Below are 24593 nucleotides of genomic sequence, written 5' to 3' on the forward strand. Positions count from 1 at the left end.
TGGACATCTATGTTATGATCAATTGACACCTGTCAAAACAAGGTATCCGCTGACCAGTATAGCGTGACCATATCGCGGGCTCAAGTTTACAGCTCCTCGAGGTCACGTGTTTTTTAAGTTGACCGCTGACCAGGATCTGGTTATCGATTGGATCGCGGGCTCATATTAGGTTAGCTTGTTGGAAACAGGGCAGGATTGTTCGGAAGCCGGTTTACGCTAACCCAGGATTAAAAGTTAACCGAATTATAACTTTTTCTTCTATGCAAATGTTTTTTGCTGTTTTGTTTTGCGTATATGGTGATTATTAGAACTCAAAACAGAAGGCCAAACAATATACAGAAAACCTCACTGCAAAGTTACAAAACTCAAATCAAAATTCTACCTTTTTCTGGGTTAGCTTAATCGGGCTTTGAACAACCCGGCCCAGGAGCTACGCTTTTAGGCTGGCCTAAATCTATATATTTATGCTATACATCTGAGATAATAACAATAAATAAAATAATGGTAACGGTTTACTAGCAAATCCAAATACAAGTTGGCTCTTCTATGCTAATATAGAAGGCTAACAGCTGGAAATACAACTTGCTCTAGAAAAAAAAAATCAGAAATAAAAAGTGGCAGATTGTGTAGAACTCTTGTGAACGCGTTGTATTTTTAAGATGTGCGTTTCTGAGGTATGTAGCACCTTGCACCTTTTAGACTTTCGCACTCAACTCATAAGCGTATCCACTGAATAAGTGCTGTAAATGACATCAGAAATGCCTTCGAATAAGCTGCAGTCCTGAAGAGCAACGTGGCATTTATTGGCCAAACGTTCCATTCCCAGTAATTGTAAAATCTTTGTAAACCCAGACTCATAAGAACACGCATTAAACTACAGTCAATACATTGTGTCGGACACAAATAAACATTTTAAGTTTGATTCAAGCAGAAAGTTAAATCCTTGATTAAAAATTTGAAGCAAATTTCTTGACGTGGTTACCGACTGCAAAATAGGAAAGAGCACAGTGTATCTGCTATTTTTCTTATTTATTCGATTTTCAGCAATAGAAATTAGATCAGTCTTTTCTCACGCAAAGCTTATGATTAGTTGTCTACAATGACTGGAAAAAAACTTGGGGTGCCCGTGCTCGTTGGTGAGCTAGAGCCATTTTTCAACTGACAGAGCTCAATATCAAGGCAAGTCCGTCATGTTTTCAATGTGCCCGGGCACGGAAGCCTGGGACGGGGCGGGAAAATTCGCAAATTCTCGGAGGTAGGCTCCGAGCGATTTTCCGTAATTTCGGTTCCAGACCTCGCACTAGCACACCGCGCGCGTGTTAAAAATTTAAAATGCCCGCCCAAAACACAAAACACGCGCGATAAAGGTAGGTTCATCTTTTATTCATGTTCTAAACGTATGTAAGGGCTCCCTGTGTGTGATTAGACTGGCAGAACGAGAATAAAAGTGCCCAGTTACTTAAAATTTGAGACGCGCGCGCCACATAGAGTCGGCATGTCTTTCGCTTTACGCGCTTTGCGAAAGATCTCTCCGAGATTTTCGACATAACTATGAGCTCTTGGCATAAACCATTATATCTTGTGTTGAATGCGAGTAATTTGGACAATTTCTTTTTTGTAGGTGTGATTTCATTGTAGCATTCTGGATGTCTGTTGTTCTTTGGCTTAAATCCTTGCACATTTTAACAAGAAATAAAATGCAAACAGCGGCAACATAACACATGAACTACGCATGGTTTGGAACAACAATCTAAAATTTTCTTGACGTTTCGCATGCTACAGCACGCATCTTCAGAAGTGGCGGTCACAAAAAAACGAAAGATTTAAAACTTAAAAATACAAAGCGAGGTACTGGTAAGTAACTAAACAATATCGAAAACAAAAGGTGACAGCTAATAAAGTGACAGCTTTTCACTGCTAGCATTGTCATTAAGTGTTGGTTTTAAGTCTCGTATAAACAATGTTTCTTTTATTTTACAATGTAAATCACATCGTCCACTAGCTAAGACCTCGAAATGGTCCCATTTGATGTTATGGCCGGTGGAGATTGCGTGATCAGCAACAGCGGAAGCGTGACCTACTTGCGTCAGGGCTTTAAAATGCTCGACCTTTCTGTCATGCAGTCGTCGCTTTGTTCTGCCGATATAGAAAGCGTCACAATCCCAGCAGCTGGCTTTGTATACGACTTTAGATTTTTGCGAGCGATTTAAACGATCTTTGTAAGGAAGAAAGGACTTAACTCGGCAAGTGTTCTGAAAAATCAACCTAAGATTGACTAAACCAAAATATTTATTAGCACAAGATTTTAGACGGCGTTTAAAAACTTCGCTTCGAACACCTAAATAAGGAAGCACAAGATATGGTGTTTTGGAAGCTTGAGTTCTGAAGCGAGTTGTGCACGAGGTTGAATCTAGGGTTGGCCTCACCAGTATTTTCGCTGAAATACGAAAATCGGAAAACTAAGAAGCTTGTCCAAACGACGTAGATCAATTTAAAAACCTGCTGTTAAGTTGCAAATGAGTTCATATTCTCGAATATAGCGATTTACCCGGCAGGTCTCTTTCACAGGTCACAGGTCACAGGTCACAGGTCACAGGTCACAGGTCACAGGTCACAGGTCACAGGTCACAGGTCACAATCAAAAAGTACTCAGTAAAACTCGCGATGTAACAATTACCCGAGATTCCCAAGAGCTTTATTGATGTTTCCATGCAGCAAACCCTAACTAAAAATGTTTTACTGTATAATTTTAATGGAAACTGATTTCTAGGGGTGGTATATGTACGAAATGAATGCAAATTAATGGTCACTTTTTGACGCAAATGAATTCCATTCCTACCCGTGGCGATAAGGTCTTAGACCTCGTTATCACAAGCGTGCCTGATCACGTTCACGTGCGCGAAGTGTTGAGCCCGCAAGAATCCGGCGTTTTTACCGACCATGGTGTGGTGTGTTTTGAGTTTCGCGCTTCCGCGAAGGCTCAGCATAAAGTGAATAGAATGGTATACGATTATCGGAAAGGGGACTTTGAAGGACTAAGGCGTGCGCTCGAATCTATCAATTTATGCAACCTTGTACGGGACAGTGGAAACATCAATCTTGACTGGACTGAATGGAAGGATGCATTTATGAGTGCCGTATCAGACTATATTCCAACTAAGAAAATTAAAGGCAGGAACACCCCTCCTTGGATCACTGGGGAAATCATCCATATTTTACGGAAAAAAGAGACAGCCCGGCTGAAGCTAAGAAAATCGACGGCAAACGAGCAACAGCATCAAAAATACAAAGAGCTGCGAAAAAAAGCGAAGGCCCTGATCCAAGAAAGCCGAGAGCATTACTTTGGATCTCTGGACTCTGACCTAGCACGCAGACCTAAACGCTTTTGGTCTATATTCAGACTCACCAACAAATCACGCAGCTTTCCAGAGTTTACGTCATCTTGTGACCTGAATGGACCGGGTAGTTTAGCGTCAACGCCTAGACGGATTGCAGATTTGTTCAACTCGTACTTCGCGTCTGTATTCTCTGTTCCTTCAGAGGTCCGGGGGCATCCAGCACGGCCATCGCCTTTAGATGGGCCCCTATTTGTTGACTTACAGATCTCAGTCACAGAGGTTTTGGCCTATTTAAGGCAGTTGGATGTAAATAAGGCAACGGGTCCTGACGGAATCCCTTCCCGTCTATTAAAAGAAACCGCTGAACAGATCGCACCATCTCTCACGAAGCTGTTCAACAAATCCCTGCGGCTAGGAGTGGTTCCTTCAGACTGAAAGCTCGCAAACTTGGTCCCAATCTTCAAGACAGGGAAACGTGAGCTCGTTGAGAACTATCGCCCAATCTCCCTTCTCCCTGTTATCTCAAAGGTGCTTGAGCGCTGTGTATTAGCGGGACTGAAAGATCACTTACATCACAAGATAAGCCTCTTCCAACATGGCTTCTTAGCTGGCAGGTCCTGCGTTACTCAACTAACCAGCGTTCTTGACTACATAGGGGCGCAGCTCGACGCTGGGAGGCAGACGGACGTTATTTATCTCGATATGAGTAAGGCGTTTGACAAAGTCGATCATGCCAAATTGCTTGATAAGCTTTGCCAATTTGGAATCGCAGGCTCGCTGCACGATTGGTTCAAATCATACTTACATGATCGCAAACAACGTGTGACAGTCCTTGGCGCCACATCTGAACAGCTATCAGTCACTTCCGGTGTACCTCAAGGGTCCTTGCTAGGCCCGATGCTGTTCTTGCTATTTGTTAACGACCTCCCTGACACTGTTTCGTCTTCTACAGCCGCATGCTATGCAGATGACACTAAAGTTCTCAGAACGATCAACTCTGCCACTGACTGTGCTGCATTGCAAGCAGATCTCAACAGTCTGGTTGACTGGTCCGAATCATCCGGTCTTTTATTCAACAAGAAAAAGTGTAAATGCCAGCGAATAGCTAGAAAAAAAGTCCACAGGCATTCCAGTGTTCAATCAATGGCGCTGTCTTAGAAACCTGTGAATCTGAAAAGGATCTTGGTGTGTGGGTCTCGAGCGACCTTTCCTGGGAAAAGCAAATCTATGAGCAATGCACCAAAGCAAATAAGCTTCCTGGCTTTGTCCGGCGGGCGTCGAAGAGTATACAATCTATGAGGACACGCCGAACATTGTTCCTGTCTATCGTCCGTGGCCAACTCGGCTACGCCTCCCAAGTATGGTCTCCCCAGGCAGTAGGCCTGCTGAAGCAAGTGGAAGCTGTTCAGCGACGCGGGACAAAGTACATCCTGAGGCTCCCTTTTCGCTGTGACGTTCCATACAAGACCAGGCTTCTGATGACCAACTTAATTCCACTATCCTTCTGGCACGAGTATTTGGACATTGTTTTCTTTTACAAAGCTGTAAATAATTTAATATATGTAAATAGTGATGCTCTACCGGCTGCTAGGCAACCGGTCAGAATAACAAGATATTCTAGCAATAGCTCTGTCACTTATATACCTAAGAAATGCCGTACTCTTTCCTATCAACGCTCGTTTTTTGTCCGATGTGCTAGAATCTGGAACGTTTTGCCTGAAAGTCTTAAGGAACACAATCAAACACCCCTTGCTTTTAAGAGATCGTTACTAAAATATTATACAAATGCTGTAGATATTTTTGATCAAGAAGATATAAGGACGTGGCGGACAATTTGCCCAAAGTGCAATACCGCTAAGACCTTAACGCGCCCATCGCATTGCTGCTTTTAAGCTCCCTATACTAGATTTAGATTTATATATATTGTATAATTTTGTCTCTTAATTATATCTAAGGGGGCCGCTGTAATTGGCTAAGCTGTAGCGGCTCCCCTGGCCATTTTGTTTTGTTTTGCTGTCTGTTTTTTTTTTTTTTTTGCTTCCTCTTCTTTTTCTTTTTCTTTATGTGTAATAGTAGGCCGAAGCTTAATAAATAAATAAATAAATAAATAAATGGGTTGAAATGTAACTTTCAGACATGTAGTGTTACATATATTTTATCGTAATATGATAATTCATTATGATAGCAAATTGAACTGTTTTATTTCCATCTTTTTTTGAAATCTTTACAACCAGTATGTACTAAACAGAAACAAGAGGGTCCCCTATACCTCTTCTGAAAACAATTTCGCGCATAAGTAATTGGCCCTTTCACGCATCACAAAAAATTCGAAAACAGCTTCACGTTCACAGAAAAAAAAGAAGCAATCACTTTTCACGTAAAAATGCAAAGGCTAAGTCATGTGTCACATAAAAATACAAATTCTATCCACGTTTCGCAAAACATACAGAACCCTCCAGTTTGATGCATCGAAATGCCGTGTGTGACACATAATGACAGACTAGATTCTAGGCCGTCCTGGTTCACTGTCGCTGTGGTTAGTTCTCAGTCCTCCAGCCGCAAGCGCGTGGAATGGGCAGGTTTTACATCTAGTTTGGTGTAGTTTACGAGCTTCAATGACGCTAAAATGTCCAAAAAAAAAAGTGAACAGTTATTCCCGCAAAAGTCGTTGGTTCACAAATCACGCGTAAGTAAATGCATAATTCACGGATCAGTGTAAGTCTCTTTCGTTTTCATATTATATTGAAAGGCTACAAACAATTTATGTTTTCAACAGAAATAAGTCTTGGCTTTCTCTTTTTTTCAGAAAAGAGCTGTTACAGTTACACTTGGGACGTACTTGTATGCATTTTATGACGTTTTAACATATTTTTGGTGACCTGTGACCTGTGACCTGTGACCTGTGGCCAGTGACCTGTGAAAGAAACCTGCCGTGATTTACCATATTAGAACCAGGATCTCAGTCACTTGCAGTTTTCTTTGGCTAGTATCAAGTCAGAAGCACTTTATCTTACCTTAACGTCCCCTTAAGAGCCCAGAACAGATTGAAGACAGGGTGTAGAGCGGAGCGGAGTGCTGAACAAAGCAGCCTGTCTCATTCTGATTCACGGTGATCGGCGACGTTGTGGCAGGGAACTGGTTTGGGGAGTCATGGAGAGTAAAATTTGCGATTTTATTTGATTTTGTCGGGGTAGGGGTGATAAATTTTTTGCCTATCATGATTTGGGAAAAAGATCTGATGTGCAGACATCATATATTAAGAAAGTGCAGATGAGAAACCAGATTTTGGTTGGACAATTGTTATATCTTAGCCCAGGGAGGGGTGGGGGGTACTCTAGAAAGTTTTAAATCGAGCGGCTCCACCCTGAGGTCCAACCCCTTACCCTATAGGCCACTCTAGGGAGTTCCCCCTGGAAGGTTGTACTAGAAAAGTAGCCCAATTGCAGTTATATATAAACAATGAATAGCCTCCATTTGGTGAGGAAATATGTTCGGATATTATTTTGTCCGTGGTCATTATCTGTTCCAAGAAGCGAACAGTTTTCTGAGAGGGTAACTTGAGAAAAACTGTGAGCTTTGAGGAACAGATAATGTCTGAGGACAAATATCGGAGCATATTCTTGTGCCAAATGGAGGCTATTGTGTTTATTATCCTTGTAATATTTTTTGCAACATTCGCAATTTTGAAAATTGGGGAATATCTGAGAGATATTCCCCAGTTTTAGTTGGGGAATATCCAGTCACATGACATATTTACACCAATTGCCTGTGAGTGAAAATATTTGATGGATTATAATAAAATGTATATTTTAAATTATTTAAGTTAATTTAAAGTTAACTCTGAACAAGTTTCTTCTGAGAAAGGGCAGTTATAATATTCAAAACAACAGAGAATGAAAACTGGCTCTTTTCAAGCAGTGAGTGAGGAGTGAATGTGAGAAACGCTATTGATCCAATATTAAGCTAAAGGCAATCTTGTTGCTAATTAAACCAGGTCACAAAGCAAGAAATTCTGTCTTAAATAGGGTAGCATTAAATCCTATATTTTGGGTCTTCAATAACCAATTCATAGTTTTAGTGACCCTGTGACACCCCCCCCCCCTATCCAAGGGAATACCTACCCCGACGTGTTAAAATAAAAGTATGACTGAATTCCTATTTAAACAGAAGAGATTATAAAATTTCCGAGCCTGAGATTTCTATGAGGTGACAGTTGATTAGGTCAAAAGCTGATATAACCTATCACCTCAATCAGGTTAAGCAAGAGCTAATAACCCAATTTTTCTAGTAGAATTATTATAACTGAAATTCCTTCAAATTTCAAGCTTTTAGGCCTGTAACAGTGGAAGTCCCTCTTTTTGTCTTCTGAGGAATTTTAATGAATTGTTCAGTACTGCTTCAAACTGTCCCTCTGAAACTTTGAAAGAACGAGGACACATCTCCATTTTGTAAACAACATCCGTCCATTACACATTAATGGCTGAGGTGCTTGAGATCTTGTTAAAATAGTGACGTTTAATTATGTTAGAGTGCTTATTGGAACAAGGGTGTTAATTGAATAATTGGTAACCTGTGATGGAATTACTCATCCAGGGGTTAGTTACAATACTCCCAGCTGCTTAGTTAGCTGTAAAAACTGGAGACAACCACAGGCCTGTAATAAGTCACATATTTATCACTGCAAAGGCTTTACATACTGCTTAGAGCCAAAAGTGGGGCAGAAGTTTCACTGACCCTCCCATTTATCGAATTTTCAGGTTGCATGTTCAATTGTTACATGATCTGACAAGATCCATGGGTAGGTGTTTTTCATAAGGCCAATGAAGCATGCATGGCAATAATTCCATGTCACAATTCATAATGGTAATAGGACTGAGTGGGGACTGTAAGCATACAAGTGATCAAAAAAATCAGACAATCGGGAAGTGGGAGTCCTATTTGTTAATCACAAGTATAATTACAGACTGCGTTGGATGACGCAATGTCCTGTTACCATTTTTAATCAGTTTTCTAAAATACCAGTTAACTGCTGCTCTGTATAAATGCATTAAAACTGATGCAAACTTATTAAATTCCATGTGTTGACCAGGGGTTTCATTAACGTTTCTAGCAGGAGGGAAACTGGTTTTCACAGGTGGGCATGCATGCATGCATGCAAAACTATTTGAACTGAACTTCTTTATAAACACTTTCCACTAGATGGTCAAACCAGTTGGGCAAAATCATCCTCACAGCTTGTCAGTTTGCTCAGTGCCTGGCCGTTAATGAAACCCCTGGTGTTGACACAAACTTTTGAGTTCTCTCATCTTGATCATTCACATGTTTACATCAGGCTAATGATGTACTCATGCAGGGAGGTGCAGGGCCTCATGGTTAGTGCGCTTGTCTCTGGATTGACTGGTCCGGGTTCAAGCCCTGGCTGGGGACATTGTGTTGTGCTCTTGGGCAAGACACTGTACTCTCACGGTGCCTCTCTCCACCCATTTAATGCTGGGGGTAACCCTGTGATGGGCTAGCATCCCATCCAGGTGGGAGTAGAAATACTTCCAGTCACTTCATGCTACAGGACCGGGAAAAGCTCCGGCCTGATGATGGGCCACTTGGCTCGTATGCAGAGTTTACCTAATGATATATTCACAGATTCTTGATTTCCCAAGTAATATTTCTATAACCAGTTAGAGTAGTAGTGGCAAAATATTGAGAGTTATTATCAATTTAATCCACTTTCATCAGCTGTCTCAGAAACACTTTTATTTATTCCTCATAGACCTTTTACATAATATTTGTCAAAATCCCTATTTAATTTGTTCATGAAGATAGCTTTTACATGCAGCACCCAACTGATAAAAGTTGCATTTGACCTCGAACCTCACTCCTGTGTGTTAATTTAATTCATTATATTAAGATAACTTAGAATAATTTAAATTTGTAATTTGACTGTGCACCTTGTTGCCAGAGAAACTGCAACTGTTACATTGCCAGTAAGGTTAAATATAAAATCTCACTATGTAGAAGAATACTTTTGCCATTGGCCTTTATTGTATAACCTAGTTCCCTCCCTCCCTCCCTTTCAACACATGTATTTACATTTGGTGGAGCTAAACTGAAAGTGATATTGACTGATTGTACAAAATATGTGAAATGAGATGCACACCCATTGCAGATGAGTCATCATTAAATTATATTAATAGGATATTGGTTTCCTGTAAAAGGTGCATCCAAATAACTTTTTCTCAATGATAACAATGAATCCTTCAAGGGTATATGAACTGAAGTCTTGGGTCCTCTTTCCTTGATAGAGTTGTAAGCTTTGCTTAAATACAGGTAACATTGTAAACTTCTTGTGTTGGTCTGTTTCTTCTTGATTCCCAAGGGAGAAGAACATCAAATTTCCCCTGAACATTATGTTATGAATTCATTTTCAAGTGCAATGTGGTGACAGCATCAAAGCGATAATTTAGTTGAATTCTACTTGAACACTAATGCAAATGCTGCAATTTGATTGGCTGAGTGGTCGTCTATGGAATGGTATTGTTTTATTTTGTTTTTCCAATGTTTTGGAGCAACATTTTGATGCAAATGGAACATTAAATTCCGGAGAAGACTTAAAGAAGGATATTTATGTTTTCTTGACTTTAAAAAACTGGAAATTATTGAAAAAAATGATGCTCGCGTGCACAAAAATGCAATCATCAATCTTTCTATGGTGCAAAGTTTAATAATACATCGAGAAATAATATTGGAAACTTATTTCAGTGAAGTAATTTCAGTTGGAATTCTACCTTTGGCCTCATCAACTATCACCTCATAGAAATCTTGAGCTCATAATGTAATTGTTAAATAGCACTGTTTGCCAGTACAATGAGTGGAACACCATGTTCTCAAAGCTGATATTAAAAATTATTTATGGTAACTTATTTAAAATTCAGAACAGAAAATTGTATCAAATTAATTCATTGCCACTTTGTTACCAGGCAGCCAGCTCACTAGCCAATTATGTCATCCAATCATCTGTCTTTTAGAGGCCCAATTCAATATTGGTGGCACACAAACTCATTTCTTGTCCATGCTGTTGTGATTTCAGACAAAAATTAAAGCAGCTCTCTTTTTATGAAGACAGGATAACCAAATCAAGTGAGTTATGATTTATTAAGCATAATGGTTGGTTGAAAACCGATTCACACCAACCAGGATTTTGCAAGGTATTTGTTGAACTGAATTTTTACAAACCCTGAAAAAGTCTGTCAGTTTTAATTTTTTTGTTTAAGTTTCATATTTTAACCCACCACAATCAAAACTGTCAGCTAAAAAGTAGCTTCAAAATCTCTACATGAACTTAGATGTAAAATCCTGGATTAGTTGCACTAATCAGCTTTCAAAAAATAAGGATTGAACCTGGTTAGGTTTCATGCCCCGTCTGTATATACTGTACATGTTTTGCTATTAAAACAAAGAGAGTTTTTAGAAAGGTAAACAGCATTATGTAAACTGTTTTTGTTACTAATCATTTTTGCTGTCCAGATAAAGGCAACAAATTTCTATCTTCAACATTGCCACACATTGCATGTTTCTTCTTAACCTTTCTTTGTTTAATTAACCATGCACTAATTATAAATCAAGTCATCAGTCACTCATTTCATAAAGTGGGTCTCATCTTCCCCATCCTCTTCTGCTTGAAGGGCTTCCATCAGCCAATCTTGCTGAAAAGTTAAGTCTCCTCTCTCTCCATCCAAATTTATCTTTTGGTATTCCATTACCTTCCCACCAGTTCTGTCTCCATCAGGTAGCACTAAAATACACTGAAGCAGCGCAAACACCAACGCATATACACCACACACCCCAGCTGCACAGCGAAAAACAACTGTGGGTCCATAAATCTGATATAAAAGTGCAACGGCAATGCCACCTATACCCATACCGAAACCATAGTAAACTGTAGAGAAAATCACTTTTAAGGTCTTTTCTGTTCCATGGAGGGACACAGAGGCTGCATATGATCCACATGCAGATTGAACTGTTGTATATGAAAGCCCACGAAGAAGCTCTATGGGAATTATAAGCAAAGGGCTTTTAAAGTATGAAAAATATAGGAAACGGCCTCCATAACAGAAGAGGGACACAAATATCACCCAGTGATGACCAAAGCAGTGGATCAAGTGTTTTGAGATGCACAGCATCGGAATTTCAGAAAATGCAGTTGTGGTCACAATGACCCCCATAACGATAATTGATGCTCCGATGTCTTGTAGATACCACATCATAAAGTTGTACATGAGGGACTCAGCCATGCCAAGCACTAGAAGTACAGCAAGAAAACATATCATGTTTACATCGCAACACAGATATGCCAAGGTTTTTCCAAACCTCAGAACCAAGAGTGACTTCTGCTCAGGTTCCTTCAAAACTGCCCCAAGAACAAAGGACAGAGCTCCAAAAATTGCAAAACTGTAAAAATGTAAGTAGAAACTATTCTTTAAGCCAAAATCACAGTGATGATAGCCTATGGCCATAATTAACACCCCACCCCCAAGCACAGCGCCAATAGTAGTCCAAACATGGGTTCCTGAACGGGACCCTTTGTTCTGTCGCAAAATGTCGCAAAATATGCTTCTGCTGATTCCTTTCGCAGAAGATGAGAAAACTTCGGAGAGAAAAACCAAGGTCAGTAGAATTTTAAAGGTATGATCCATTTGGAACCCGTACAGCCGGTACCATTTACTTTGAACTTCAAAATCGGTGAAGTTATCGTATAGAGATTCTATGGTGCTTAGTGAATTATTAACGCTTTGGGTCAGAAGCGTCGAATTGATCAAATATAAAGTTCCATTAGAACTGTTGCTCGTCTGATCAAAGTTCCTCATTCCAGTGTCAGACAAGTTACTGGTTTTGTTGATCGTGGAATGATTGTCAGTTAATTGCGTGAAATTTCCCAATGATGGTCCATTCGAGAGTATTGTAACAGTCGATGCACCTGTTGTGGCAATTTCTTCTGATGTTGTTGATGCATTTAGTTGACTAAAGTTTGATCCATTGACTCTCGAAATACTGTGACTAAATGCAATCTTCTCGCAGTTGTAGGCCCGAAATTGTTTTGTGGACACAACTGTGTTTGTTAGTCCAAGAGAAATGTTGGAAATCACAGCAGCCAATAGTAACGCGAGAAAAAGGAACTTCCTCCTGTTGGTCTTTTCCGCTAGAATCCGCAGCAAAGGGGAAGCCCAAAAGGATACCAAATGTCTCGCGCATCCTAAAATACCGGTTTGAAAGGCTGTCAGTCCAATAAAACGATAGTACATGGGCAAAAACGGCAGCAAGTTCGTTTCGCCCGCCGACAAGAACAGGTTGAGTAGCTTTGTTGGCAGTAGCGAACGGTTGATCAGAGGTAACTTCGTACGGTGTAATCCTTGGACTTCCATTTTATAAGTAATTTCAGAAGCTAGGAAGCCATTCTAAGATCGTCCTCTTTAAATGTAATTTAAATATTTTGTTTACAACATCGCTCAGCTGATCGCGGAATTGCGGAAAATTCACTGAAACGTGGCGCCCGGCGCGTGAATGCTCATTTGAATTTCATGAAACGTGGCTAGCTCCCAGTCAACGCGCGCGGGCCTTCACATAGGCTCGCAATGTGTACGTACGTCTTTTGTGACCGGAACGACTTCTATTTTAAAGTACCGTGTGGCACTAATGTGTGGGTTCTAATTTTTGCGTTTTTTGCGGTTTTTTCCACGATCCGCAAAATAAATTCCCAAAAAGAAAATTTGCCGCAAAAATTTTCTCTGCAAAAAATTATTTCACTGGCAAAATTATACATGCAAACATTACATAGAGAAAATTGAGTAAATGTAGTCAGGAGATGACATGAAGAATCTTGAATTTAATTTATTCAAGTCATCTTCGCTCCTGCTGGGGAGAATAGGGCGTCAACCATGGACCTCCACCTGACTCTATTTTTGCCAGTTCTCTTAGCCACTCTCCAGGTGATGAATCTTGGTGCCATTTATTCAAAACGTCTCTTTCGTTCAGAAACAAAATTCGAGGGATATGCATCAAGTGGTACTGCAGTGTTTGCTGTTCCATTACTAGAACAAACAGCCATACTACGGCACGATGTACTTGAAATATAGATTAACACTGATTACAATGTTTTGCATTTCTACAGGTTGTTTCACTTGTCGATTGCATGTAGTTTAATAAAAAAGAAAAAGAAAATATTGCAATTTTGATTAAACGTGACTTCCTGAAAATCGTAAAAATCAATATTACCCAGCAAGAAAAACCAGTCTTTCACAATTGCGAAAATTAGTGCTCGCAAAATACCAAAAAAACCCTCGCCGATCTCCAAAATTAAACTCCCGCAAAAAATTTCGTGCCACACGGCAGGGCAAACATGTCACCAGATACAATGCTTTAATGGAAACCTAACCACAATTTGTTTTTGTCCTGCTAAGGTTTTTATCAAATTGTTAGCGAACGTCGCTTAGTAGAGCTAAGAGGTTGACCGTATCGGAGTATACGATAGCCATCACATTGGCTATTCGGTCTTCCAGGGGGTATCATTTGAGCGAAGATAATTGTTGAAAACTCGGCTTGGCCATGCTTTCAACAATCTGTTATAAAATATACATGGCAGGCCTAATAGTAAATAACTGTAATTTGTCTTTTACTTTGAGGAGGTACTCTGTATCCTGAGATGACAATAATATATATATTTTTTGCGTCAAAATTATATTATAATTGTTGAAGTTTTGGTCGACTTTAAAACTGGAAACGAAATCATGAAATAACTGTGAGGGATAATCAGTGTACTTAGCAACGGGTTGAAATCTCCAAATTTTAATTACTTGCTCCTTGTTGATTTGAATTTTAATTACACAACTATCAAGGTTCTTCGCGGGCGGTGATCAGTGGAACCCATTTTCTATCACTCTATGGAAACATAGAAATTTGGTTGGAATTTTTATTTCGTGTAAGAAACAAAAAAATGGTGCCTTGGTAAATTTTTCTCTTCAGAGTTAAGAAAACACTCGTGAGGATTTGGAAGAGCGCAAAACTGCTGTAAACGCTCGAGCCGTTGACGAGAATTTTTCACGGCTTTGCTTTTTCTTCTAGGCATCTACTCGTATGAAAACCTCTCCAAAAGACGAAAAATGGCCTACCTCTCACAGCCCCTGCAGCTTAGTAGTAGAGCGCTCTATAAATCGGTTTGAGCGAGAGATTGATTATGATCTCTTGGTTTGAGGAAGGTCATAGATTCTGTTGGATAACTTGATTTTTTTTTTACCAAAGAGACTCATTTTCATCTTCATTATCATTTTTATCATGGAAAATGATTCGTATTTTTTACATGAAACACCTCTTGTGCAGCTACAGTGTCGTATAGCCGTGGATGACGTATTCTGTATTTTCGTTTTTTCCAATTCCCCATAATTCACTCTGTTTGCCCCCCAAACTGAGCGTAAAATATTGTTGTGAAATGCTCTTGGGAGGTCTGCATATTCCCAATAGCATTTCACAACCATGGTTTATGCAAAATGGAGGAGGCAAACAGAGTGAATTATGGGGAATTGGAAAATAGAGAATCCAACAAGAAACGTTCTTCAGCTAAACAAACCTGTGCGTAATAAGAATTTACTGTCTCTGAGGCGAGAAAGTCCCCATAGAATGTGACACGTGTTGTTGCACGTGCGTTGTTTGGTAGCAGGCGAGATCACGTTTTCGCCATTCATATTATGCGTGACCTGTGCTTGCTCCGGTACAAGGCGCGCAGAGGTTGAAGATTCCCCCACCGCTTGTATTTTAGTAATGTAAGCATGTTTTCTGTTCGTCACGGTGGAGTTACAGTTATTTTAATAAACAATAGGAGACGCACTGTGTTCAGGTGGCGTTCATTTTAGCCAAGTTAAGTGCAGCTAATATCGGTGCATTATAGGCTGTCGTACATCCCGTAAACCGCCATATTTTGTTCCTTCGAAACCCGCAGACCGCTTTCGTTTTCTCCTGAACACCGAAACGTCGGACGATCATCATCACACCCGATCTTCAGTTAGAGTACGTAAGAAATTCTTTACGATAACCGCAAAGACCACAATTGTTTCTGACTCCATTCAGTAACCAGCGAACAAAACGTTTTGACATAATGACGGTCTTCTGAGCATCTCAGCTCTGTATGAATGACCGCCACACAAAAACACGCAAAATCCGAAAACCGCGAACTTAAGTTATGATTTCCCGGAAACGCGTGATAACTTCTTAACCGTAAATCGCCAGATAAATGTGAATGTGCTTGCAAAACGGCACTCAAAATTGAGTTTAACCGTCAGGCCGCCAGAGTATAATAGAGCATAGTTAGTGGAGGGGACTAACTCTGCTAACTATGCTCCCCTCCACTAACTATGAATAGAGTCCCAGTCATTAATCATAAATGCGCTCAACAGTCAAAGAACGGAGACAGAGAATGAGACTTGAAGAGATGGATCGCTCTGACACGTATCATATGTTCGTTCCATTTCTGGATTCAAGCTCTCTCAGTAATTGGCATAAGATTGCGACGCCAGATTCAGGTTATTTCTGTAATGGATTTTAACCTTAACAGCCTGTATTACCTAGATGGTGAACTAGATTGACTCAGAATTTTTTAACTCTCGGTCCACTTGGTGTCGTATAGAACTGAAGATGATTCAGGAATAGTATAATTCTTTGGAGCCTCTTCAAGGCTTGTGCGTCAGCTTGAAAAAATTAACTGGAATTTTTCAAGTTTGTTGTGCGGTGGTCAGGATGAAGGGAAGGAGGTGGAGGTACAGGTCACGTTTCACGGAACATTTTGTCCAGTTGCAGGCTTGATCTTTCACGGGTGATGACCACAAGTGAATAGAAATTGAAGTTACAGGCCCCTTCCACACTACGCCAGAGGAATTTGAAAACGGAGTTTTATTTACGCGGTTAGGCCTGGCGTCCACACCAATCCGTCACGAAAACGGAACTTTTCGAAAACACTCTTCAAACCGGAGGAATTTGAAAACGCCGGCTTCTTGTTTGATTGTGGACGGAAAACATTCTGAAAACGGAACTTTTCGAAAACGATGACATCAAGCGGAGAATAATGTGATTTCCCTGGCCGAGTTTTCCTCAAACACAAATCCAAAATTACCGGTGATTGTTGCGTTTTCAAATTCCTCTGTCGTAGTGTGGACGGAAAGCATTTGATGCGTTTTCAGAGTGAAACCTCCGTTTTCAAATTCCTCCGGCTTGGTCTGGATGTGGCCACAGTTCACGGTAGATTCTCTTTTCAGTCGGAGATAATTATTTCTGGTAAATATGAAACACAACTCACAGCTAAAGAACAGATCACGTTTCAGACCAGAATAAAAGCACGCTTGCTTTACGCCCATGCAATTTTAATTGCAAAATTGCAAAAATGTGAAAAATGTGTCTTCATAAAAATACCCTTTACCACGTTCGATTCCGTCATGATCAGGGATGCTGTACTTTGTAACTGATTTTTATACCTATCTGTTATAACAACACAGTTTGAGGTCAATGAAAAGCAAATACATATTTGTATATTGTCAGTGCAGGTTAACTTTCGAGGAACTTTGTGTTAAAAGTGGGAACTTGCTGTCTTGGCAACTGATCTGTAACCTAGCGTGCTGAATTGGAGTAGAGCTATGCGTTCCTTTGAGATAAATTCAATAAAGATACAGTTCAGAATCAATGATCCAGGTTTACTTGGATCACTGATTCTTATCCCAAAAGGTTCCAAATATCTCTCTCGGCGCCAGGTGCAAACAAAAAAAGGCGTTTAATAATTTATTGGTCTCATTTGATCTAACTTCTAGTGTCATTAAACTTCATTCTTCCTGCGCTGATAGCGATGATAATAGATTCGTATTCCCTTGACTAGAAGAAGCTTTTAATCTAGCTTTGCTATGTTATCCTACGTGTGTCGAGAAGTTAAAAGTCACCCAGCTAGAATAAGTAAAAACATCATTTGATTTGATGGTTTAAGAAATAGCCGATGCGATACCAAGCGCATATTCATATACATATGCGAAGTGTTAAGTACTACAGTTACTGTATATACACGGTATTATTCAACAAAATACTACAAATTTGAAGTCAAAAGTACTTTCAATTTAATTGCAGTTCTGTCACTTAAAGTTCTTCATTTTACAAGGGTTAGTCGCCACTTAGAAATTAAACTCCACTACTGTCAGTAGCGTTGAAAATCTCTCCCAACACGACAACGGGAAGCCCAGCTTAAAATTCTGTCAGACACTGGTGCATGTGTAATTTCTATTGTTTGCGATATTATTCTATGTGTTTTGTTTTTATTGGTATGAGCTAGAACTAGTAAACCAATCAGAAAAATTGTTTAATAAACCTTGTCATTTAGTCAAAGGCTTGTGGTCTTGGTCTGAACATCGTTGTTAATCTTTGAAGAGTGACCTGAGGCGAGAGTTAATTCTTTTTTAACAAGTGTTTCTAACGAGATGCGTTGAAGACCTTTAACTAAATCGCCAGACAGGATGAGGTGGAGAATTTCTCCAATTTTTCTGATCATCATCTTTATATCTTTCTCAGAAGAAATTCAGGTATAGCATTGTTCGCTTTCTAAATTATGTTCGTACGCTTTTACAATCACTTTTATTGTACTGATTAATTTTATTCCTCCTATGCAGGCTTCAAGCCAGTGTCCAGATGAGATTCCCTGTAAGTACGAATTTCCTGTCCCTAAACTTGAATACATACTTAGTCTGAGAAAAGTAAGAAAGTTTTATAATTAGAACTTTCTCTCCTGGCTTTTAAAGAAGAAAGCATGTCTGTAGGCTTGCTCTATTTTTTGATTACACATCAAAGCACATCTAGCCATACGACTTAGTTTACAGACTGGAACACTTTTTTTCTCTGAATTTTCAGGAAAATTTTAATACTTATAAACTCTTCGAAACTGCGACGAAGTTCTCTCTTTCTCCCGTCCGCACGCTCATTAATTGCGGCCTGGGAAAATGAGAGGTTTATTTTGCTAAATAAGTTATGAGTTATGTGCTAGTACAACATAATTAAAACCAAATTTTTGAAAAATGCTTTAGAAGTTACCAATAGAGCTAAAAGTTCAACTCTCTTAGCTAGAACTTCTTTTGGTTCGTTTTTTCTGCCAAATTACCAAATGTTTTAACGGGGAAATCAGTTTCTATAGCCACTGCGTTCAGTCAATTCCTCTTGTATGTTTTTTATAGTTTGAATTCCCGCGATGATCACGAAACTGTCTCCGACAAAGTTATGCTACCATAATTTATAAATTAAGTTTAAGTTCGGCACGATCTTTACATGTATACGCGTGAGTGGGTGTTTTCAGTAGAGACCGAGAATAATGTCTTGGGCATGCGGAAAAATTTCTGTTGTTGCGCAATTATCTTGAATGCAAACGCCGTACTTCCAATTTTTCGCTTTTCTGCCATGTTTTATGAATCTTCCGAGCAAGTTTGGTGCCGTGTACGAAAAAAATCGCATTTTATTTCAAGGAATGTTAGACAATTCCCTGGATTTTAAATGTTACGAAATATCGCTCTTTGAAAATCGAAAAAATCGAGTTGTCCGAAAAGTTTCATATAATATTTACTTGATTACTTTCAAACAATATCGCACATTAACCGGGGCCGACCTGAACGAAACAGATGTCAGTATAATAAATATAAGGCACCTATACCAGTATCATTGAATATATTAAAGAGTGTAACAAGTTGCCGAAAACAATGCACCCAGGAGCTAAAGAAAATTTAAGTTTTTCTCTTGGTCACGCGGAGTAAAGTACCGGACACTACTGCAGATTCTCGTACAAATACTGTGTTTAAACTCGTTGTTCACTCTCATCTACAGAGAAAAACTAAATAATTTTGCAAACTCACTGGGTACCAATTGAAAACCGCGACGAGAATCTTGTATTTACGGTCGCCTGTCAATGTCGATTAAACCACACAAACTGTGAGTTTGTTTTAGTTGAAACTCAACGTAAGAGCAATATTAAGCCCTCGTGGGCTTATTTCTTTTCAATACCTTTTGAGGGAGGCATTAATCGCTGAACAGTGCTTACTAACCATAAGTGTTTCTAGAGGACAGCTTAAGAGAGTTTTAACGGTGTCGCTTTCGTTGGGAAGTAATTTCCGTTTGTGTTAATGGCTACTAAAACGAAGACTTTCTTCATAAATTATAAATTTTGTTTTGGTTTTGAACTGGCATAGCTTGACATAAAAGTCACATTAAGCTCCCAGAGGGGTTATTTCTTTTTAGTACCCTTGTAGGGAGGGAGTTATAGAAGAGAAATTCTAGAGGAGAGCTTAATAAGTTTTTACGGTGTTGGTTTTCGCCCCAAGGCCAAATTTCTCGGCAACTGAGTTGGAATTTTGTCAAATTCTCAGCTATCAGTTAACCAGATCTGTCATATATGACTGTCATTGAAAAAACGAACTTACTCTTTCAACATAAACGTTGGCATTGTCAGTTTAACATTTGGCTTGATTCTGATCGTTACGTATAAGGCTACATTTCATGATCAGCAGTTTGCAACTTTAAGTAGCGTAAAAAAACGGTCACACAAAAGTGTGAGTTAACTGATGGCGATCTTCGAAGACTAGATGAAAATGTCGTAGATGTGGATTATTAAAACCTTTCAGTCCTAGAAACAGGGAGAGGTCGAATTTAATGCGGTGCCATTTGAAGTTTATAGAGTCATTCTTTCTTTTATTCTTTATTAATCGCGGTCGTATAACTGTTAAGTAATTTTACATGTTGAAATGGCACAACAAATAATTCTTTCTACATTGATATTAAAAATCGGGCTGGAGAGCTAAATTAACGTGTTGGTTCAGTTTCTTGTCAGTTTAGTATTTCCGTGCACCATCTGGACATTTCTGAACAGCAGTTTACAAAATCTCTCACGCTCAACAATAGTACGTTATTTGTTAATCTCTGTAGGAAAAAGATGATCGGTACATTAGGCCACGTTCGATATATCAATATTGTAACATGGCTCTGAGGCTTTCAGGACAAACTTCTATGTTTGGTGCTGTTTTCTTTGTATCCAAGTCTCTTTTGGGAATTGAGAGACGAAAGAACTTTAAAAATTTACAATTTTGACCCGAAAGCCTCGGAGCCGTGTTAGAATATTGATATATCGAACGTGGCCTATTCAAATGGGTTCATGTTAAGTGCGCCTATGTACACCGACGTAAATTGGAGACTGGTTCAAATTCTTATCAATTATTCCGACATGCATGTACTTGAGTATGAATACGATATGAACGTTTGTCACAAATAATGGTCGTCGTCATCGCAAGATGAAAGCCACTATCAAATTTTGGAGTTTTTTTGACAAGGAGCACTTATTGAAACAGGGTTCTAAGCCTAGTCAACGGTAACCAAACCAACTCGGGTCACCAAAACTGTCCCTTATATGAAGTAATTTTACGAATTTCGATTTTGTAGGCTTTCTAACCAATCATGTATGGATCCTTATGTAGTGTATTAATGTGATTTTATCTCAGCCTGGCTGCAGTGCACACATTTAAATGTTGCCTCAGAAAGGAATGGCGCAACATGCACATCAAGTTCATACGCCAATGCATCAAGACAGTGTGACAAAGCAATTGATGGACGAGCTGACGTCGGAAACGCGCTTCTCACGTTTGCTTTCAACAGTAGTAATTCGGCCAATCAGTCCGTAAAGATCCAGTTCGCACAGTATTTTCTCATTAACAAACTTAGAGTCATGCAGCTGGACAGCGGTAATACGCAGATCAGTAACGTGCGCTTGGAATTCTCGAATTCCTCCTCAGTAAAGGTAAGATTTAAGAGCTTTAAGGCCAAAAAGTAGTTGTATATGGATGTGAACATCAGCCATTTTGGCTTGTGAATTTTAATGTATTCCCAGTCCTCGATGGTCACTTTCTTTTAAGAACGCAGTTGTCAAACGTGACATTTCTTACAGAAATAGTTGCGAGAATTTTGCGTAATACTAGACAATTTACTTTGCTGATGATTTCCTTAATTCTTAAGAGTGGTATTCTTAATTAGTTACTACTGTTATGAGCAGAAAATAGGTGCTGATCACTCTTGAGGCCAGCTTGAAGAGCGATGAACAGCAGCAGCCCAGCACTTTTACCCGTTATATTAATAAATTGCAGAAAACTCTCACACCTAACACTGGTGACGCAGTCATGGAGGACATAACGTTCACACCTCGCAGTGCATCTTGGGTTCAATTGGTGGTTGACCAGGCCGGTGGATTTAAGGAGATCGAGGTTTACTACGACCTGTGCATGAAAGGTAAACAGTTCTTACTTGCGCTACGTCGTAGCCATTATTGGATGAGAGGTCCTCCGGTAACAGGTTCATATATTTACGGTAGAGAGGAAGTGCTGTATAGCTGGTTTTCACATGACGTCACTAAAATTCGAACTACAAAACTATTGATCTTCCTGAGATTTTACTTAAATGATGTGTAAGAGCAGCTGAAAACTAATATTCATACAAATTTTCGCTCCGAATAGGTTTTTGGTTTTGTGATACACCACGCTTGAATTTCTAAGCTTTTGCGCGACGCGGCATTTACGTGACGGCCAAGAGAGCTGTCATGATGGTTAAAAACGTGTCTTATTTCGGGGAACTTGGCTATCTGAACAGTTCATGTCTTAGAAAAAGGATTATTTTAATGGATGGGCACCAGTATGGCGTCTCCATACAAATCTCTATAAATTTGGGTAAAAAATTTCTCCGCATATCTCGCATAAGAAAAATTGTTGTGACCACAATTTTGGCGAGAGTCTGCATATTTACTTTCTTTCATTTCCCAGATTCTGGACTTTATCTGTTGACCGGTTTTGATTTTTATTTTGATCTATTTTGAATTGCGTGACACTGAAAGCCAGCAATACTAATAAAGGCGGCATTGTCGTCATGATTTAATTCTGCAGAGCGGCAGTGTGACATCATCAACTTGCTTCCTTCAAACGACAGTGGCCCTATTGCACTTGTTGACAATACTGTCATGTTCAGCGTCAACATGGCACTGCAAGAGTCTCTAGAGGTACGCCTCACGACCACACCCACCTCCGACGACGGGTACATCTTCAAGATTGGAGCCAGTAATGTCACATTAGTTCGTGTGCAGTCAGCTAGCGAAACGTCGCTTAAAGTGGAGAACATCCCCGGCATTCTTGATGTGGGCTGGCGCACACTCTGGCTGGATTACCGCTGTACGAGTGTCATTCTGGGCTCAGGAAACACTGTCATTCTAAAGTACAATGACACCGATAATCATCAGATGATTCACTTCATCAAGTTTAACAGGTCATTGAACAATCAGACCATTTTGCTTTGCAACAGACAAGGTATTTGATGTTGTTTAATTTTTTTATACCTTAAGAAAAAAGCCGGGACATTGCTAATTCATAGAGCGTATTCACTCACGTGGCCAGCAGCCATGCAAATTTATTACATTAAAAGAAAGTGTTTACATAAGAAAAGAGTTGAACTCCGACAGGATTGGTTTGGTACACCAACATGGCGGCCATTTCATTGTTTTGGAACACCAATAAAGCTACCGTGACGTCAATTTGAAAACGCTCTTTAGCCTGCTTTGTTACACTTTGTTGACATGCGAAACGTGTACAGGTAAAATCAGACAAAGTACGTTTTGTACTATGCAATAAATCGGGTAAGATACCATCTTAGATAAGATGGTTCGACGAGTAATACCGCTGTTCATGTTTGCTAGTCACTTTTTACAGCAGTGACTTCTTACGCTGTTGGCTCTTCAACCCTGCTCGTAAAACAATGCAGTTATTCTACCCACTCGACATCCCGCCCTGATTATTAAGTCTCGTCATGGTTACGTGATGAACTCTGTTATCCTTATAGATCAGTGTCACAAAAACGCAACTTATTACTGGCCATTGGACAAGGCAGTTGGTGACGTTCTTCTTGACGTCCAAGGCAGAAGTCACGGAAAACGAAATGAAAGTATGACGGAAAGCAATGTTTGGGTCAGCGGTCCAACATGGCACTCTGTGACGTCAGCTGCATTGAATCTCTATGAATCTGGGTAAGTTAAAACTATTCTGGGATCATGCTGAACTTGACAAATTATCGGGATGTTATCGTTACTTTAAAATTCAAATCATGAGAAACGAGTTTTGTCTTCCTGTTGATGCAAGATTTAAAAGTAATTATAAAAAACGAAACAGTAAAGTACTTTTGTCTTTTTGTCTTCCCAGACCCGTATCCTTAATACAGAACTCTTCGTCATCGTGCCTCGGGAAAATTCTACTTTGCACTGACGGTCTCACAGTAGCTTTTTGGTTCAAGCTCCTTGACAACAGCTCTGACTCGCAGAGGCTTTTATACGCTGCCGAGGACCAGACAGATATCTCAATAACAGCCCAATCCAACCAGATAACCGCTGTCTTTTTTATCTCGTCGAATCCCTTGCTGGTTAGCTTCAACGTCACGCTGCATCAGTGGCATCACGTGACGTTCACGTGGGCACAAAGCGAGGACCTGGTGGCTGTGGTAGACTTTGTACATTGGCTGAAGAGCGGCCCATTCATTCCAGTGACACCAGTCACTGAGGAAGTTCCATTAACCATTGGTCAAGCACCCACCAACATTGCCGTCTACATGAGCCATGTGGTTGTGTATGAAAGGTTTCTGACTCCATCGCAGATACAAAGGATTGCAAAGTGCACTGATCTTGTAGCAGGTGAGGGTATTTTAAATCTATTCCAATCCTTCTACGGCACTAATTAACGAATGCTGGTGTAGAAGTAAGAACTGTCCTGAAAGTTCTCTTCACTGTTTAACTGGAGTAGTGTAAGTTTTGAAAGAGAATTAAGCATAATTTAGTAAATTGTTACATGATCGTGCGCAACAACCAAAGACGCCAATGCCACTTAGGGCATTGAAGAGATTTCGGCCAAAACATTTCTTCTATTTATTTTTTCCTCAAGCATCTGAGCGGGCCGAAATCCTAAGTCCTCGAATTCGATTGGCTAATCATACGCACGTGACCGGTCCAGCTTTTTACGATACGGCCCACGGGCAGGATTTTGTCCCCACTGCCTAAATTTCGCTCCTAAAAGTTAGCGGTAATCGTCAATCTTTTGCCCGTTTTACACATCCATTGACGATTAGTTAACGCAAGTTTATCTCTGTTCACTTTAAAATGGCAAGGAAAGTCACTGTAAGTAAATTCAATTG

At 39.8% G+C, this 24593-nt stretch overlaps 4 protein-coding genes across 4 annotated transcripts in view; 2 read left to right on the forward strand and 2 right to left on the reverse strand.

The window, feature by feature from the left end:
- LOC145491439 (uncharacterized) overlaps nt 1-6277 on the reverse strand; it is a 172901-nt gene extending 166624 nt beyond the window's left edge. The window contains exon 1 of the mRNA XM_081470630.1: nt 6266-6277. The gene's annotated coding sequence lies outside the window, so the exon portion shown is untranslated. The remainder of the gene's footprint in view (nt 1-6265) is intronic.
- LOC145490369 (uncharacterized) lies at nt 2817-4340 on the forward strand. Its single transcript, XM_081469493.1, has one exon. The coding sequence runs from the start codon at nt 2823-2825 to the stop codon at nt 3771-3773; it is 951 nt and encodes a 316-aa protein (XP_081325619.1). The 5' UTR covers nt 2817-2822; the 3' UTR covers nt 3774-4340.
- Nucleotides 6278-9854: 3577 nt separating the features above from the next.
- Nucleotides 9855-12920, reverse strand: LOC145490085 (major facilitator superfamily domain-containing protein 6-like protein B). Its single transcript, XM_081469191.1, has one exon. It carries the CDS (start codon nt 12752-12754, stop codon nt 10970-10972), a length of 1785 nt encoding a protein of 594 aa, XP_081325317.1. The 5' UTR covers nt 12755-12920; the 3' UTR covers nt 9855-10969.
- A 4877-nt stretch (nt 12921-17797) lies between these two features.
- The window catches only part of LOC145490470 (polycystin-1-like), a 29952-nt gene continuing 23156 nt past the window's right edge, over nt 17798-24593 (forward strand). The window contains exons 1-7 of the mRNA XM_081469584.1: nt 17798-17932; nt 18020-18050; nt 20882-21177; nt 21521-21662; nt 22310-22726; nt 23256-23439; nt 23612-24096. Of these exons, the coding sequence (XP_081325710.1) occupies nt 17867-17932; nt 18020-18050; nt 20882-21177; nt 21521-21662; nt 22310-22726; nt 23256-23439; nt 23612-24096 (1621 nt within the window). The 5' untranslated portion in view covers nt 17798-17866. The remainder of the gene's footprint in view (nt 17933-18019; nt 18051-20881; nt 21178-21520; nt 21663-22309; nt 22727-23255; nt 23440-23611; nt 24097-24593) is intronic.

This window comes from Orbicella franksi, chromosome 6 (genome assembly GCF_964199315.1).
Source record: "Orbicella franksi chromosome 6, jaOrbFran1.1, whole genome shotgun sequence".
Classification (NCBI taxonomy): Eukaryota; Metazoa; Cnidaria; class Anthozoa; order Scleractinia; family Merulinidae; genus Orbicella; species Orbicella franksi.